Below are 19,143 nucleotides of genomic sequence, written 5' to 3'. Positions count from 1 at the left end.
GGGATTAACGAAGAAGCCAACCCAGAATGTGAAAAATAGCTAATGCTCATCAGAGACACTAAACCCAATTAGCCTGAACTTTTAGTTATTTGGAATCCTTAAAGATTTTAGTCTTCTGGTGAATGGCTACAGGTCTTTGCTGAGCACACCTGGAAATTCTTGCAAGGAATGTTAGGTAGGTGCTAGTTCCTTTTTCTTGTGAATGCACGAAGATGCTAGAAAATGTACACCCAGCTAGCCCAAGGGAAGTAAAGGTTCTATGTTTGTTTGTTTTTTTATTAAGAGTATTAAATACCTGTTGAAGCCCTTGATTTTTGGAAAGGTACTAAGAACCACAAAATTCTATTATATTATAGTTTTGAGAAGGTACAAGAAGTTTCACAACTTACATAACAGCACAGCCTGACAAGTGAAAACAGATTGCACCTCTTTGGGCCTTCCCTTGCTCTTATTCCTTACAATGGATTACAGCTAATTTCACAACAGATATATCTTAATAAAGGTTTACTTCTCCTTTATCAAGGGAAGACAGGAAGGGAACTAACACAGTACCACACATTTTTTTAACCTATCACTAATGATCATGACAACCTTGCAAGAGAGCGTAATTAACTCCAGTTTACAGATTAGGAAATTAAACCTTAGAGAGATGAAATAATTTCCTCAGTGTTCCATAGTTTGAATTTGAACCAGGACAGTCTGATTCCAAAAGCTATGTTTCTAGGTAAGGTAGGTTACATTCACTTCATTTGCTCACCCCTACTGTTCTACTATACCACCTTTTCTTCCAATGTCCCTAGCCTCTAATTGGCACTTGTTTACTTTCTTCATTTTTGAATAATTTACCTGAACTTTGGACCATGTACTTTATCCTCCCCTCAACTAAAATTTTCTTGCAGAACATTCTTCTATTGAACATTCATAAAACCTTCTCCTTCCTTGGCTTCTGGATACCACTCTTCCAGTTGTCCCCATCATCCTTTGTTAATATTTTTCCTTGTCAATTATCTTCACCAAATCACCTCCTTGGCTAACACATTAAATGTTATTATTCCCCAGGTTTCCATCCTCAATCCTGTTTTTCATACTATGTATTATTTTCCTGCACAATCTCTTGTACTTTCATGACTTCAAGAGACACTCATGACTCCATGATCTTTATTTTCAGAGATACAACTTTCCAGAGTCTGAAACTATTTCCAGTTGCTTCCTGACCACTATCAGCTGTGTAAAACACACAAACAAAACTAAATTCACCATTTCCTAACATCTCAACTAGTTCTGATTTCTATAGTCTTGTTCACTGTAATCCACAGTTATTCAACCAAATCCCTCAATTGTCCTTAAATTCTTTCCCAGTCTCACCCTAGCATCCAAGTATTCATAAAATCCTCATTCCCAAATATATCTTTAATCTGTCTCCTCAGCTCAATCCCCATATAATACTGCTCAAGCTAAAAACTCACCTTCCCTTACCTAGACTATGGCAAAATCATTCTAACTGGGGTTTCTCTGCCACCTCTGAGGAATCTTTTCTCTATAGGAATGGGAGATGGTGGAGGGAGTCTTTACACTCTATATAAAATACTTCAATAGCTTCCTGTCATGTATTTTAAAAAGGTTCACACTCCCTAACACAAATACAAAATCCTTTATGATCTAGTTCCTGCATATATTTCCAGACTCATATCCCACCACTGCTCCTATTCATTCCAGACATACTGAACTAACTATAGATCTTGGGTATCTTTAGATGGATTGATGCAGAGGGACTTCATCATTACTTGAAAATTTGAAAATGGACATATTCCCTGATTTAAAAATTCTACTTCTGGGAGGGAGGGTGGATGAGTGTGGGATAAAAACTTACCTATTGGCCGGGCGCGGTGGCTCACGCCTATAATCCTAGCTCTCTGGGAGGCCGAGGCGGGCGGATTGCTCAAGGTCAGGAGTTCAAAACCAGCCTGAGCAAGAGCGAGACCCCGTCTCTACTATAAATAGAAAGAAATTAATTGGCCAACTGATATGTATATAAAAAAATTAGCCGGGCATGGTGGTGCATGCCTGTAGTCCCAGCTACTCGGGAGGCTGAGGCAGAAGGATCTCTCGAGCCCAGGAGTTTGAGGTTGCTGTGAGCTAGGCTGACGCCACGGCACTCACTCTAGCCTGGACAACAAAGCGAGACTCTGTCTCAAAAAAAAAAAAAACAAAAAAAAACTTACCTATTGGGTACAATGAACACTATTCTGGTGATATGCACACCAAAAGTTCTGACTTAAGCATTATATAAGATACCCATGTAACAAAAACACTTTTACCCCCTTAATTAATTTATTTTGAAATTAAAAAAATATTCTACTTCCAGGCTGCCTGCAGTGGTGTGTGCCCTGTAGTCCTTGCTACTTAGGAGGCTGAGGTAGAAGGATTGCATGAGGCCAAGAGTTCCACACCAGCCTGAGCAACACAGCAAGATCCTACACCCTGCCCACTGCCAAACTCCACTTCTAATAATATATATGTTTATAGAAGTGGTTCTCAAACTTTGCTGTACATCAGAATTACCTAGAGAGTTAATAAAGAACACAGGAATGGCAAGCTGGTTGAAGGGTAGGGCCCAGCCTTTGTATTTTATGAAGTACCTAGGTGATTCTGCTACTCAACAAAGTTTAAGGACCACTGCCCTAAAGCAGGGGCCAGAAAAGTTAGCCTAAATACCAAATCCAGATACTGCCTGTTTTTGTAAACCAAGACGTTTTAGAATATAGCCCACCTATTAGGTATTGTCTATGGAACCTTTTGCACAGTGGCAGGATTGAATAGCCACGACAGAAATCAGATATCATATGGCTGCAAAGCTGAAAATATTTACTATCTAGCCCTCTACAGAAAAGCCTGCCAAGCCTGGAGGAACACTTTGTACTGGGAGACATATATAAGGATGTTCACTGTGGCAATGCTTGCCATAGTGAAATTTTGAAAACTCCTCAATGTAGGTAAAAAGGGTAATAATATTTTAAGATATACATATATAATGAAATACTAAACAGGTAAAATTTACTAGATCTTTATGTATTAATATGGATAGAATGAAATAACAAGTAGAAGAATATGTACAGTATGATGCTTTTCATATGCATTTTATACACATAATTATGTATAAAGATATTAAAAAATAAACTGGAATGACATATCAAATCCATGATAGTACTTGCCTATAAAGAAGCAAGGGGAAAGAGACAGGAAGGAGAACAAAAGGGACCTCAACTCTATAATTTGTTTTTATTAAAACATTTAAAGTAAAAAAGTGACAAAGATCTAAAGATTTGTTAATACTAGAGTATATGACTATTTGCCATAATATACTCTCTGGGTTTTGTTTTACTCAAAATTAAAACCAGAAATAGCCTAAAATATTCAATTACAGAGAAACGTTACTGAACATTGACATTCCAACACAATAGAATATGATGCAACATTTTAAAATGTGCATGAAGAAAACACAACGTAAGAAATAATTGATTGTCCTAATTAGCATAGGATTCAAAATTGTTCATGCAGTAAGGTTACAATTATATTTTAAACAACAATAAAAACTAAGTGCAATCCATTTTTGTGGTCTTGCTCTTGTTCAGGCTGGTCTTGAACTCTGGACCTCAAGCAATCCTCCTGCCTCAGCCTCCCAGAGTGCTAGGATTACAGGTGTGAGCCACTACATCTGGCTGGGTTGTTCTTTTTGTCAACATATATACATACAAAAATTACTTAAAAAATAAACTGTTAACAGTAGATATGTTTGGCTTTATGATATTCTTTTTCTTTGTCTTTTATTTTCCAAATAATATCAACTGAATACATACTACTTTAAAATGAAATACAACTCATTTTAAATGACCGTGTGTGGCAGACAGAGCTAACTGCATACCCAATATCCATTCTCCTTTCTATTTATGCTCAGTAACACTACATTTCCCAGTTTCTCTTAAAAATGAAGGTGGCCATATGATATATAGTTCTAACCAATGAGATGCAAAGGGAAATTGCTAGGTGCAGCATCTTGGAAAACTCTTGAAAGGAAGTAGACCTGACTGGCCTTCTCCTTGGCCCTATTTCCTTTCACCTCCTTCTTTCTTTAAATGAGAATGTGAAGCAAGTGAGAAGGTGAAGCAGCCATCTTACAAGCATGGAAACAAAAGCCACTCGGAAAATGATGGCAGAGGGGAAACTCAGGAGGAGCCTGGATTCCTGAAGGCATTATAGAGCCACTGCACGACCCTGGATGGCAAACTACTAATACTTCCAGTTACATGGAAAAAAAAAAAAAAAAACCTTACCTGTTTAAGCCTTTCCCTTACATGCAGCCAAATACAGACTTTAACTAATACATCACTGTAAAATTAAGTGTTAACAAATGATACTACTGAAAGATACTGTCAAGATATTATAATATAATCTATACTACCTTAAAGGAGAAAAGTGAACCTCAAAAACTAGGTTGAAAGCTACAAGCTAGTCAATATAAGAACAAAGACCAGAATTTTAATATCACTTAGGTGAATAATTTTTCCAAAGTAATAAAATCAAGTCCACTTTAATAACCTGGTTTGAAAATAACATTTAATATATTTTTTTCAAATAGCATTTTAAAATATTACACATATACTGGTCAACAAGCAGTGTCCATCCTTTTTGTTACCCATAAGCAAACCTGCAGTTTGAAGTTACTCATAGTATCAATTTCATAACAGCAATTTCATAAGTATGCCTATATAGGCTACTCCTAAAGACTAAACAATCCACAAGGATAAAAATTCAGGAAATTTAAAAATAGTATTCAAATGCTTACTCTATCCCACAAAAAACAATGAATTTAAGCCCTTTTTTCTAATTATCAGTTTAACAGGAAACCTAAAATATGTTTGCATTACATCAATATTATATGTCTGAATTTCACAAATATTGTTCTTTATATCAAAGAATAAGACTCAGTATACTGTATATCCTTAAATAAGAGAAATATTTGACTGGATCTAGGATTCTTGGATCCCAGTGCTTTTTGCTCAGTGTTTGAATATTTCCATCACCAAATCCTTGGCTAGATTTCTAATCCCTGCTGGTCACACTTTTCCTGGATTCCACTGCGTAAGAAAACCCAAATACTGTGCAAGGCATCTGCCTACAAGAATAGAGGACCAGTTCTATTTATGCTGAACTTTCATTCTCTTTCCTTTCTGCTTGGTCTGTGGCCCCACTCTTGGTTGTGCTATTTCTTCAGTTCTTTACTGAAAAGAAATAAAATTTTCTGCCTCTGGATATAAACTTCTCAGATTATCACATTTTCTTCAAGAAGAACACAAATCCATTAAGAAAAATAAATGTACTTTCTGCCAACATGAATATGTTATAGAGTCTCAGGATATAGACAGAAAACCAATTAAATGCTGCTTAGATATGCTATACAGCATTTTAGTGATACCAAATTTCTTGAGCTAGGACTAGGGCTGGGTTATCAAGAGGCAGGTAGCCAGAATATTTTATATTCTATAGGTAGTATTTTATACTTTTATGTTCTGTAGATAAATTTGACATTCTACCTGCAATTAAGAAAAGGCAGTAAGCTTAAAATAGCCCTAGCAACAATTTCTAAATGCCACAAGAGGGGGATATAACTCTAAGAAAGAAGTGAGGAAAAAAAAAAACAAAACACCACTTTATAGGTTTCCCAATTAAAAAAAAAAAAGAAATATTTTCCTGACTTTCCAAGATATAGAAATAAGGATATTTCTGGGCTAAAAATAACAGAGAGGTATACAAACAAACAAACAATTTCTTCTTGATTCATTATTAGCAAAAATGCAGTATTTCTTTATATTTTTCACTAAAGGTTTGCAGTTAAAGAGCAATATTCATAAATGTTCTGGTCCTCATTATAGCCATCAACTCAGTACCTATAGCCATTCAAAAACTACTTGTTGTTATTTCTGATAAGCACAATAGAAGAAGGGCTGTTGGTCTAGCAGAGTGTAGTTAAATGGGTGCAGGCTTTGTCAGAGGGAGAGAATCTGGTTCCACACCTCTCGATTGTGTGAGCCTGGGCAAACCACTTCCCCTATTTTAAGCTTAGTGTCACTTGCATTAAAGGGAATAATAGTAAATGTTATTTTACAGGATTGTTGCAAAACTAAGATAAGGCACATGAATTTAATTTATATACTATGTAAATTTAATTAAAAACATCATCATTATTATAATATTAAGTCCTACCAATTCAGCTGAGTATTACATTTTCATTTTTATCAAAAGTACACTTGATTTTTCATAATATTTCCATGTTTTTATGAGTACTCTTAAAATAAAAATTCAGCAAGAGTTCTGAGGAAAAGGCTATTTCTAAATATGCTTTATACCCAACATAAGTCATGCTTTGGACCTTCTCTACATTTTTAAAGGATAGATATTTGAAGGAATGAAAAGCAAAATGAATGTGCTTTGTAAAATACAAAACATATAAATTTAAGTAATTTATTAGGGATTAAAATGAACTCTTAAAAGAGGGAAAAGATATCACTAAGGGCAACCAGAAAAAAAGTAGATAGCTCAGCTTAATGAGGTTTCATGTTTCTTGCAGGGTAATTTTATGGGTTCTCTGTTGTATTTTATACATATTTTATGTGTGTGTGTGTGTTTATGTATATAAATGTGCGTGTGAGTGTTGTGTGTACATATGTACACATGTATATGTATATTACAGAGGAACTAGAATAAGAATGTTTTTAGATAGGTAGAAGATATGTATTTCTGTGTTAAATAGCTCTTTAGGGTTGCAAGGAAAAGATACACTCAGGTTTCCACCCAGCCTGACTATTGAGATTCCTTTTCTTCAATTTTGTTTGTTTGCACCTACACCAGAATACCTGCCCAGCTTTATAAGAGGGAGATTAAGCTGGCAACCTTATTACAGGATTCTTCGCATGCAACAAACAGTTCCCCTAGATAAAATATTTTATTTAGACCTCGCCACAGCCTTTTAACTTTTGTTTGGCTTATGTCTGGGGGTTGGCGGGGGGGGGGGGAAGGTACACAATTTCCTTCAATTTTTTTTGTTTATTTAACCATTTTTTACTCACCACTGGCATTTGTTCATAGACACGAATAGAAGATAGTCTATCTACAATAAAGCAGATATGAGCAATTGATATTTTATCTGTTTTAACTCAACTTATAAAACATACTTATGATTGCTTGTGTACCTGAAGGATTGCCACGCATTTTTGCCATTTTCTCTTTGAGAGAAACAATTTGCTTTTCTAGTTGATCATTCAGTTCCAGTTGTGTCTCATAACGGGTTTTCCATTCACCACCTTAGTAAAAAGGGGAGGAAAAATCAAGACCACCTCATTATCTCTCATTTATTCATTACTGTACTTGACTTCATTAGCAATACAGATGAACTACTGTGTTTTCCTGAAAATAAGACCTACCCATAAAATAAGCCCTAGCAGGATTTCTAAGCATTTGCGCAATATAAGCCCTACCCCGAAAATAAGACCTAGTGATGGGCGTGGCTAGGTGGCTATATGCAGAGCCCGTGCATTTCGTTGTGGAGCAGTAAAGAAGATGAGCAGCCCTTCTCATCTGCCCCATCGTAACAGCTACTATCCCAGAGGTGACCCAAAAGGTGCGGGCAGCCCCACCAACAAGATCGGCTCCCTGATCAGATGTCAGGAGATGTCAGGTCCCCACCATCCTGTGCATGCTGCAAGCTGAGGCTTTGAGGGAAAAATAACACATCCCCTAAAAATAAGCCATAGGGTGTCTTCTTGAGGAAAAATAAATATAAGACCCTGTCTTATTTTCGGGGAAACATGGTAGAAGAAAATAATTATTAAGTATGTATTTCTATGTTAGACAGGATTTTCCATATTGCAGGGACTAGACCAGACCCACACTCAGGCTACCACACAGCCAGACCTCACCACGACTATTGGGATTCTGGTTCTTCCTTACTCCCACCCCTTTTATCCTTTACTTCCTCATGTATCCTTATAATGAATTACATTAGAGAGAATATCAGGAATTTGTTTCTTCCCTTGGATCTTGAAATGTCCATATATATACATCTTCATCTAATGTCATGTTCAAGTTTGCCATGTATAAAGCATACAATGCTTTACAGATATTAAATATTAATTAATTTAATCCTCATTTTTAAAAAGTTAGTTTCCTATTTTACAGATAAGGAAATTAAGGCTCAGAGATGTCAAATAACATTCTTAAGGTGACAGAGCTAATAAATGCAGACTCTGGACTTTAAACCCAGTTTTTCCTGACTTTGAAATCATATCCTCTTAACTACTAAGCTAAATAAACACTGTGCACATTTAGCTGTCTTCTCAGGCATTTTCTCTGAACCTTAAGTAGTTTTCTTTCACTAAACCTCTTTGGCTATAAAAGCCAAAGCATTTATCTTATGTCTGGGAGAAAGAGAAAATATGGCCTAGAATTGAAAGCCTTTGTTCAGCCTCAAAACCCAAAGGTAAGTTTTTTGAGTCTTGAAAGTCAGGCTTTGTAGAGAGAAAAAAGACGGCTTCTTTATCGGCTTTAAATGCTCTTTACATATCTTGAGATAATTTCTGCTACATAATAGTTGATGGAGAAGTCAAGGAGAGAATAATCACACACACACCACTGCCAACTTCCTCAATCATGTCACAGGTCTCCCTTATACCCTCATGTCTACACTCTACACAAATGTGGTCCACCAAAGAAAGAGGTTGGATGGGCATGGTGGTATATGTTTGTAGTCCCAGCTATTCAGAAGGCTGAGGAGAGAATATCTCTTGAGCCCAAGGAGCTCGAGACCTGCCTGGGCAATACAGCAAGACCCCGCTAAAAAAAAAAAAAAAAAAAAAAAGAGAGAAAGAAAGGGGCCCAAATAATTCCCCCCCAAAACTGAAACTGAGAGTCAGTAATTCAAATGTTTTAGGGAACAAGAGAGGAGAAGCACTGAAAGACTGAACATTTATCCATAAGATACCATAGAGCCCAAATAGACAGAATCATCTTTACAACTGGCTAGCTGAAGTCTTTGTCCTCGTATCTCCTTTACCACTATGGGAATGGGGGATTCAGAGCAAGATGAGAATAATTACAAAAAAAAAAATTTTTAAATGCAATTTATTTTTAGCATACCTGAGTGCAGTTTATAAATTTGATCCCAGTTTAACTTTAAAATATTATTGACCTAAAAATCATCAAACAGAAATAAGCCAAATAGTATACAGTTATATACTAATGTTAATGAGTACAAGGTCTTAGAGGTAATGGCATCAACATCTTCCTCAATGTGGTGAAGTGATCTCCAAATGTATACTTAAATGTGTAATTCCTTCAACATACACAGATGGCTCCAGACTATAGAATACAAAAGAACAAAGAGAAAGGCATATGGACTACTGAATTAAGGAGAAAATTTTAAAACAGTAGTGTATATAAAAAATGGGAAGAAAATTATCTTAGGTTGCTATAGAGCGGCTTTGTGACTTTCATGGGCTCTAGGCACTTTTGCCTCTTTGGGCATTTTCCTCCATAAAAAATTATTTAAAATTCTATTTTATTACTGTGTTGGTATAAAGATAAATGTAATACAGCCCGACATACTTATTTTTTCTTCCAGTTTTAAAAGAAATTAAAATAACTCACAGGCTTCTAAAATTATCATGAACCCTACATACGGTACCTACTGTGCTTGAGAGATAAGTCAGCCCCTGGGTAGCTATAAAAGGTCATCTTCCTAATAAAGAATACAAATTAATCAGAGTTCATAGCAAAGAATAATCGGCTCTTAAACTATCTAGGCAATAGGTAATCACTGAGACTGATTTCTAGAATTTTAAATTGACATATCTTTGACATTTTGCAAATAGTTCATTTCTACATCAAATCTATCCTACCTGTACTAATTATTGCTGCATTGTCAAAGTTGATCTGAGAATGCAATGCTGTTTTGATGAATTACAATGAGGAGGGATCCACATAAAACAGAGGAAACTGCTTTAGAGAAATCTCTAGAGGAATTAAGTAACTCAGCCCACAAATGACAGAAAATGACAAGAGAACTATCAAATAAATTAATGCTACTTATTCATTCCAAGTCAATTATGTCCCTAACCCCAGTCAGATAATGTGTATGTTATTAACAATTCATTAATTAAAAGACACTTATGTGAAATTGCATAAAAATAAAGAGTATATAACTCACCAAAACCTGCAGTCATGACTGACTTACATGGCTAACACTACTAAGGTAAATGTGTGGGAATTTCTGATCTTTCAACAAGTGGATGGAGTTCCACAAAACTGGAGATCAAGCAAATTTTTGTTTTCTTTTCACAAAACAGCATTGGCTTCCAGAAATCAGGTCAACATCCTAATTATCAACTGTTTTTTTTTTTTTTTTTTTCTAAAAATGGACCACCCTGAGTTTTACTTGCCCTACCACACTTTATTCTGTGATAACTCAAAAGTGCCAAAAATACTTAAGTTTGTAATCTTTGCAACATTCTTCATCTGTCTTTAAGATACAATGATGTTAAAACTATGTTTTCAACTGGAAATAACACTGATCATTAGAAATAGCAAGTGTCTGGAATAGACTCGATATCACAGGTAGTTCCAAACTATATGAAATCAGTCCAAGTAAGAGATGTGGTGTTGTCTTTGAGACTGCTACAATAAACTTGAAACCAAAAAGGATGATCCCTTACCTTGAGCATGCCAAGTCAACCTAACAAGGTCTTAGATACACTTATAAAAAGTCATTATTTAAAATACAGGTTATGAGTATAAACATTTATCAAAAACATTTGTGGATCTTAGAGGAGGAAAAAAGAAAAAAATAATCTCAGCAATAACTCCATGAAACCATCACTCCTGCAGCAACTCTAAAAACAAACAAAACAAAAACCAAGAAACAGGCATTGTACATTTTAAAGAAAAAAACCAAATTGTTTTATAATCTTATAGAGGGACCTTGGCTAGGACCAATACAATGAAAAACAAAATTAAACAAAAAATTGAAAAATTCCATGACTTGACCTTTGAAGGGGAAGTTCATAAAGCAGAAGAAAATTAGGTTCTATCTTTTAGATAAGAATTTTTATTTTTAGTTTTTATTTTGCCAAAGACAAATAGCAATGTTAACAAACACACAAAAAAGCCCCATCAAACAAAAATGCCAAGTAATACATTTTAAAGTGTTAAAACACAGTTGAATTGGTTGGAAATTGACTATAATATGTCTTAGTCCATTTGTGCTGCTGTAACAAGATACCTGAGACTAGGTAATTTACAAAGAGCAGAATTTATCTATCACAGTTCTGGGGGCTGGGAAGTCCAAGATCAAGGTACCATGCATTTGTCTGATAAGGGCCTTCTTACTATGTCTTTATGTGGCAGAATAGAAGAGCAAGCTAACCAAATGCTTTATGAAACCTCTTTTATAAGGGCCTTAATCCCACTAAGGAAAAAAGAGCCTTCATAGCATAATCACCTCTTAAAGTCCTCACCTCTTAATATCATCATATTAGCAACACTCGAATTTTAATTGTTGGTCACTATATTTATAATGATTACACCAATGAAGTTATGTTAATTTGAAAAGACTTTGTGAAAGAAGAAAATGTTTTTAATAAAGAAAGGAAAAAGTCTAATATGGCACTGTACTATGCACTAGGGATACAAAACTAAAATAGATATAGTCCCTGCTGTCAATCAGCAGTAGGACTAGTCAGCAGAAAAAAACATACAGCCAGAACATTTGAGACAAATTTTGGTTAAGGAGATGCTATGAAATACCTTCCAGACAACCAATCTGGAAGGTGGTAGAAAGAAATTACAGATGGGGAGATCAAAGTTGAAAAAAGGTTATAAAATGCTTCTTGAGAGAAATGACCCCTGATCTAAGTCAGAAATGGTGAGAAAGGTTTTCAAGCAGTGAGAACAGCATGAAAATAGCAACATGTCACAAAAGGAGGGGCCATAGTGGTACAAAGTATCTCTCTTACGGGTAAAGTTACCCCTGCCCCAATTTTCAGGTGATTTTTATGAGGAAAAAAATCTTGAAGTAAGATTAATGGGTTTGAGTCATATCTTAACCACTTACTAGCTTATTGATGTGATTCAGAGCAAGTTCTTACCTTTTTTGTGGCTCAGTTTCTCATCTGTAAAATAAGGATAATTAAAGTTCCTATCTTATAGGATATTGGGAAGATTAAGTAAAACATGTAAAATGCCTAGAACACTGCAGAAACACAGAAAACACTATAAAAATTGTTTTCATTGTCATTTTCATTACCATCCTCATTATAAAAAATTTATTCTAGAAGTGCTTTCCAAAGACATAGCAGTAATGTATAAAAATGACTGTTTCACTCTTTTAAAAAATCTCTTCTTTGATAGGCAACAAAGTTTGTACAAAATTTATTAGCTAGAAGACAAGTTATTTTTCCATACTCATGAATTGTCTCTTTATGTTCCACTCATATTTATCTATTGGAAACTTAGTGTTTTCTAATTGAATTGCAGAAGATATAGATGTACTGAAAATATAGATCTTTTGTCCATCATCTTGGCTACTAATATCTTTCCCAGATCGCTGTTTTTGATTCTCATGTGTGCCTTTTTTTAGTCAAAGAGAAACTACTTTTTTTGAAGTCAAATCTAAATATAATTCTCTCAGTGATTTATTACTCTTAAACTAAGAAAGGCCTTCTTTATCCATGACAGATATATAGTCATATATATTTTCTTGTCTCAATTTTTTAATTTATAAAAATGGAGGTAATGATACTTTTTCAAAGGATAATTGTAAGGTTTCAATTTTTAAAAATGCACTTAAAGCTCTACACAAATACTGACTCTTCTCATTTTTACAAAGCAGTCACCTGAACATTCTCTTTCCTGTTGTCTTGTCACTAGAATTTGTGATGATGAAATTCAAATTAAAACATAAAGCTACTTTTTATATATATAGTTTCTTGTGAATCCTAAAGAACTTCAAGAGGCTATTAAGGGAACGTGAAGCCTTTTGGAGTTGGTTGTGTTTGCTGTTTCACCTAAATGTTAATCAAGTTATGAGGCTGATTAAATAAGAATAAGCAGATGAGAAAGAGTAGAAATCAAAAAGTACTCTTTTGCTATACATGGGGCAGTGAAAAGGATGACAGTTGAAGAGGAAAGGTGGGGCCAAAAGAGAGTTTTCATTTGTTCTTGAGAATGATCCAGTGAAGCAGGGAAAACAGATGGTGCAGGAAAGAGGGGGGACCAGGGCTACAGTGATATGCTTGAATAGATGAGAGAAGCTAGGATCTACTGCACAAGGGGAGGAGATAAGAATAAGGACAGACCATGCATAGGAGTAAGAGGGAAGATGTTCAAAGACACAGGTAGGTGGTAGCTTTGTTGGTAAAAACATGGAATACTCTTCTGATTGCTTTTCTTTTTCTCTTAGAAAAATGAGGGAAAGCTCATTAGCTGACAGAATGGCAGGGAGAGGTGGTGGAGGTTTGAGGAGAATGGAAAGGATGAAGAATTATCTAAACAGTGAGTGTACCCATAGTTGTCACATCTGCATGTACTTCTTTTATAATGTTAAAACAATGCTAAATTTATTTTAAAACTTCTTTTAAAATAGGATATAACAAAAAATTATTCTCAATGTATATATTTTAAAAAAAAACTTCTTTAATATTGCCCTATTGCCTTCAGGATAAATGAAAATTCATTAGTATCATATTTAAAGACTTTTGATTTACCTCTTTCATAAGCCTTAATCTCAACTCCTATCATATTGTTTCTCCATCCTTATTAATTACTTAGTGTTCTCCTCAAATGGCTTTATGTTTAATGCCCCTGTGGCAGATTGTACTTTCCAAAGATGACAACAGTAAAATTTCCCATCCCATATGCTGTTCTGTAATGTGACCTTGAAAAGCAGAGTTTATTTTTCCACCCTGTGGCATTTGTGACTGTTTTAAACAACAGTCAGGCGTATATACAGTGGATATACGCCTGTGCCAGTTCTGGGAGTAGCGCTTAATTGGCCTGGCAGTTTCTACTCGTGATTTTTTGGAATGCTTGGAACACAGCTACCATGCTGTGAAAACCAAAAGGTACAAGAGGAATTTCTGATAGGCAGTCCCAGCTGGGCTCCAGTCAACAGCCAGTATCAGATGCTAGCCATGTGAGTGAGTCATCTTGGAATGACCAGCTGAGTTGAAGCTTCAGATCTCTGAGCCTCAGATAACACTTGATTGCAACCAAATGAGGCCCCAGTCAAGAACCATGCAGGTAAACCAACTCAGTTAAGCCATTCAATTGTGAAATAATTCATTGTTTTAAGCTCCTAAACTATAGGGTAGTTTGTTATGCACAGTAGACAACCAAGTTTTGAGTGATGTGGTAGATGGCAATTGTAGAAGTAATAGTAGTAATGGTTGATAGATGATCTAGGATCAAATCATGGCTTTGACACTCCTTGACTATGTGGTCTTAAAAGTTATTTAAATTCCTGGATATCACTTTTCTGTAAATGGGAATAATAATAATCACCTGACCTAATGCAGTTCCTGGCTTTAAAGATAAGGAAGGGGTAAATGTTTCTGACCTTCCCCTTAGGCCTTACCTTTGGCCCACTGAGGAAAGAACTTTCTCTTCTACGATTAGGGCCTTTTCTCTTTGTATTCACATACTAGCTTCTCTCCATGAGAAGAACTGTTTGATAGTAAGACTTGTTGAGCTACATTTTACCAGTAGGCATAGTTACTGCGTTGCATGTGTACCTGTGAGCATGACTTCTGGTTTTTCTGTAACTGAGTATGTGAGGAAATTCCAGCCATACTGCCAATGCAACTACGGATACAGGAAGCTACTTTAGCCTTGCGATAAAGCAGTATTCTTCAGTCAAGCTTTAAGAAAGCATTGAGTAAAGAAAGTGGCATTTTATTTCTCACATGGCTACTAATCCTTTTGGTTCATGGCTCCCCAAGAGAGGAAGAGAATAAATGGGTTTAAGAACCAAGCCCACTCTCATAACCCTAATAAACTCCTACTGTTCTTTAGCATTCAGTTCAAGCACTGCTTCTTCTGGAAAATGTCATTATTAGCTCACCCATTTTGTATTAGGTTCTCCTTATGTAGAACTGGTATCATTTCTCCTATTCATGTTTTGGTTTGACACTTTCTCCCAGTAGTCATGAAGCTCTTTAGAACAGGGAAGAGAAAGGTCTTCCATTCAAAATGTTGACATATGGCAGGGTCTCAATCAATATTTGTCAAATGAATTAGTATCCTGCATACATTAAAAATTTTAGGGATATACGAGTGTGTGTGTGATGTGTGTTTATGCAACATCCTGGCCACCCCATACACATTCTTCTAAAACAAACAAACAGCCAAAACCTAGATAAGGATTTTAAAGTTATACTCTAAATCCAAAAGTTCAGATGCGAAGGGTATGACTTGAGTTGAATAGAAAACTAGTGATATTTTGGGGGGAGGAGGGGATGGGTATATACAAACATAATGAGTGAGATGTGTAACTTTTGGGGGATGGTCACCCTTGAAGCTCTGACTCGAGGGGCATGGGCAATATATGTAACCTTAACATTTGTACCCCCATAATATGTTGAAATAATAAAAAAATGGAAAAAAAAGAAAACTAGTGATATTTTATTATTTACTAAGGAAATAATATATTTATGTCATGTAACAAAGGTTTTGCTAATTGACAAACATTTTGAATTTGTAACAGAAAAATAAATACTATTAGGTTTGACATTCTGAAATATCAGTTTTAAAATCTGTATGAAAAATTATTATTAATGCCACCAAAAAAGCAACACTGAAATCTTGGTACTATTATTCAATATAAGAGATTTAATGCACTACAGATATCTTGGAAAAATGAATAATTATACAGGAATCACATATAGAAATATCTATTTATATACCTTCATAGTCACTATTGAGTTTGGCTTCCAGTTCTGCTATCTTGTGTCTTATTTCAAGCAATGAGAGTTGCACTACTTCCCTGTTATTAAAAATAATTTTTGTTAATTAAGATTCAATTAAAAATAATAAAAGAAAAATAGTACATAGTAACCCCCCACTACTTCAGGAACAATTTATTATGAAACACCATTTATTGAAGGCATGGTTGAGAATCAGGAATTAGGCAAATAAAAACTGATTAGCCCGTTCCAGAAGGAGGCAAATGTGTACCAAAGCTGAAATCCCCCCAGGAAACCACTGGAAATTCTTTACTCTTAAATATGATCCCAAAGGAGATGGTTATCTGGTTTTTCAGAACCCAGCAAATTAGGAGCTTCAAATTATTATAGAAAGGAATAGCTAGGGCAATAGGCAACAATCGACAACTTGGAACAAAGAGAAAAAAAAAACACTAATAAAAAATGTTAGCTCTTCAGGACATCAGTAAATAGCACATTAATTAGCATAATGATGACAGAATCATCTATTCAATAAATATTTTTGCAAGCCTATTATGTTCAAGACATTGTGCTAAGTGTTGAAAAATATTATAGTGAACAAGTGAACAGAAAAATAGCAATAGCAACAGCAAAAGTCCACTGAATGCTTATTACAATACATTTCACTCCATCCTGGGACCAACAGCAGGAGGTATAACTATTTGTCTACCAATCTTAGAGTTGAGAAAATGGAGGCTTAAAGAAGTTAATTAACTTGTCCAAGAACGTAGAGTTACTGAGTGATAAGAGATGGGATTTGAATTTATGCAGGATTCTTCTTAAGTTCTTACTCTTATCCTTCCTCAGGGAATGAATACACAGAACCTGTCCTCAGAATGTTTATGGTTTGGTACAAGAACGAGATATAGGCAGTTAAAATAGTGTGACTGGAGCTACAACAGAGGAAAACATAGGGTGCTGATAACGGGACACAAGGATTGTCTAATTCTCGTGGGGCCTATGGGTGGGGTTGGAAGTAGCCTAAAAAAAAAATACATTCCATTATACTGACATAATACACTCCATTTGATTTGATCCTATCGGCAGAACACCCTACCTCAAAACCAGCCTATTCATAATATCAAAAGTTTAGTCAAAGAGTCAAATGAATCTTTCGCATAAAATACTGTTTTTGGAAGTCGCCCCGTGTCGCCAGGTACTAATCATGACGCAGGTCTCACATCGACCTCAGTGGCTTTTGCCACGAGTGGCACGAGCCGGCGCTGGCCCTGAGCGGCGCCCCAGGTGAGGCCTCGCTGCGCGCGAACGGGTCCCACACCGCGCCGGGGGGGCGCGCGCGCCGCACCCCGACTCACTTCAAGTGGATTTCTTCCAGCAACTCCATTTTAAGGCGGTCGGTGCTCACACCGTCGAAGCTGTCGCCTTTTCCTTCCCCCATAGTGTCAGGTCAGAGACTTCCCGCGTCCTTCCCCTCACAACAGCTCAGGGCAGAAGCCTTGAAACAAGCAGAAGCCAGAAACTACTAGAAGCGAAGGAGGAGAATGTGTGGTCACAAGCCGTCACCATGGCGAACTGCCTCACAGTCGCGGGAACCCGCGTCGGGCCCGCCGCGGCGCGCCGTGACGTCATAAGGCGTCACTCGCCGACCGCAGAGGGCAAGGCTGCTGGAACAGAAAGAACGCGCTCTCTGTCCAGGGGAACCCCTGGGGAACAGCCTTCTCACAAGCTGGAGGGGACACATCTTGCTCTGGTCAGCCAGAAGGGATGTGCTCGGGCTACACAGCTGAGTGTAAGGCGGTCGAGAATATCCATCTCCTTTATCTTGCCTCCTGCCGGCCTCTGTTGCTTTCCTAAACACTGCCCTGTGCCCGAAGTCTCCTTTACTCTTAGCCCTCGTTAGGGATATGCGGGATCCAAGGGTCGCTGCGCCTTTCTTTGATGCTCTGGTTGGGAGTGTAGTACGAGAAAGAGCTGGGCTTTAAAAGGTACTGCCTGAACACATGAAGACCTCTGAGTCTCCAGTCCAGGTTACTCTTTTTTAAATGTGTGTACTGTTCACGAACATACGTCAAAGCTGCTCTCTGCAACTTGAAATTTCCTTATACTTTTAATCACAAAATTTGCATTCTACTCCTGATACATCTCTGTTTTAATATCCCTCGCCTCGCCCCCCGCCCCATCCATCTTAGGGTGGAAAGATTCACGTATTTTACCATATGACTTCTACAGTACATTTTTCTTAATTTGAGAAGTGTGCGTCTGGGACCATGTTTTCTGGCAGAAATCAGCACAAGTGTTCTGTTTGGTTAATTCCTTTCTTTTGTTTCGTCTCTAGTGCTGAGAAGAGTGGCTCTTAGAAGTTAGTAAACGTGTTATTAATATATGCCTCTGGAAGGAAAATCTTTCAAAAATAAAAAGCATATTTGGTTAAATGTTTACTTGGTTGCTGCTGAGGGTCTCCCACCCAGGCTGGAGTGCAATGGCACAGTCATAGCTCACTGCAGCCTTGAATGCATGGGCTCAAGACATCCCCCCACCTCAGCCTCGTGACTTGCTGGAACTACAGGCAGGAGCCACCATGCCCAGCTCCACATGCCTTCTTGGTGTAACACCATCTACTCTTCCTCTTTGCCTCACCTAGAGACTTCATAGTCACTGCTCGCCTACTGACTTTGACAACGAAAGTGACTTTCCACCATAAGTCTTGCCATACTCTTTGCAACTGGACTTCCAAATGGCTGAGCCTGTTCTACAACCTTCAACTCAAAACTTATCACTTTCATCTCCACTCCACCCACTTCCACACCCATACTCTCAATCTTGTCACTGAGAGTGGCCTTACCTTAGACACCTTCAATTCAAAAACTACTGTCTGCCAAAGTCTCCTATCCTTTCAGTTCCAAACTCGGTTACTTCCTAAACAGCAGTGTTTGACTAACTAGGAACATCATCTGGGGAGCTTGTTAAACAAATTCTGGGACTCTATCCTGTGTTTCAGAGATCTTCATCCATAACACACTGTTTGCTCTCTACCTGGCTTCCAAATTTGTCTTCTAAAATTCAACAATAGATTGGAGTGATTGGGAAGTGGAGTACACTTTCTCCCACTAATAACTTTCCTCCAATGGAAACTTTC

The 19,143-nt window shown here is 36.8% G+C and overlaps 1 protein-coding gene across 5 annotated transcripts in view; it reads right to left on the bottom strand.

Annotated features, from left to right (window-relative positions):
- Positions 1 to 17,630, bottom strand: part of LOC105862089 (coiled-coil domain-containing protein 169) — a 105,008-nt gene extending 87,378 nt beyond the window's left edge. For 2 of the 5 annotated variants that reach the window (XM_076009484.1, XM_012748133.3), the window contains exons 1-5: positions 17,363 to 17,630; positions 16,008 to 16,087; positions 12,195 to 12,218; positions 7,248 to 7,358; positions 7,125 to 7,165 (exon numbers count right to left, since the gene is read on the bottom strand). In XM_076009484.1, coding sequence (XP_075865599.1) covers positions 7,125 to 7,165; positions 7,248 to 7,358; positions 12,195 to 12,218; positions 16,008 to 16,087; positions 17,363 to 17,445 — 339 coding nt within the window. In that variant the 5' untranslated portion in view covers positions 17,446 to 17,630. Of the gene's footprint in view, positions 1 to 7,124; positions 7,166 to 7,247; positions 7,359 to 12,194; positions 12,219 to 16,007; positions 16,088 to 17,233; positions 17,326 to 17,362 lie in introns of those variants that run through there. The other 3 variants (XM_076009483.1, XM_012748134.3, XM_012748135.3) reach the window with 3 other exon arrangements.
- Positions 17,631 to 19,143: the final 1,513 nt, after the last annotated feature.

The sequence above is a fragment of the Microcebus murinus genome, chromosome 13 (assembly GCF_040939455.1).
Source record: "Microcebus murinus isolate Inina chromosome 13, M.murinus_Inina_mat1.0, whole genome shotgun sequence".
Lineage (NCBI taxonomy): Eukaryota > Metazoa > Chordata > Mammalia > Primates > Cheirogaleidae > Microcebus > Microcebus murinus.
This window is presented reverse-complemented; position numbering and strand designations above follow the sequence as displayed.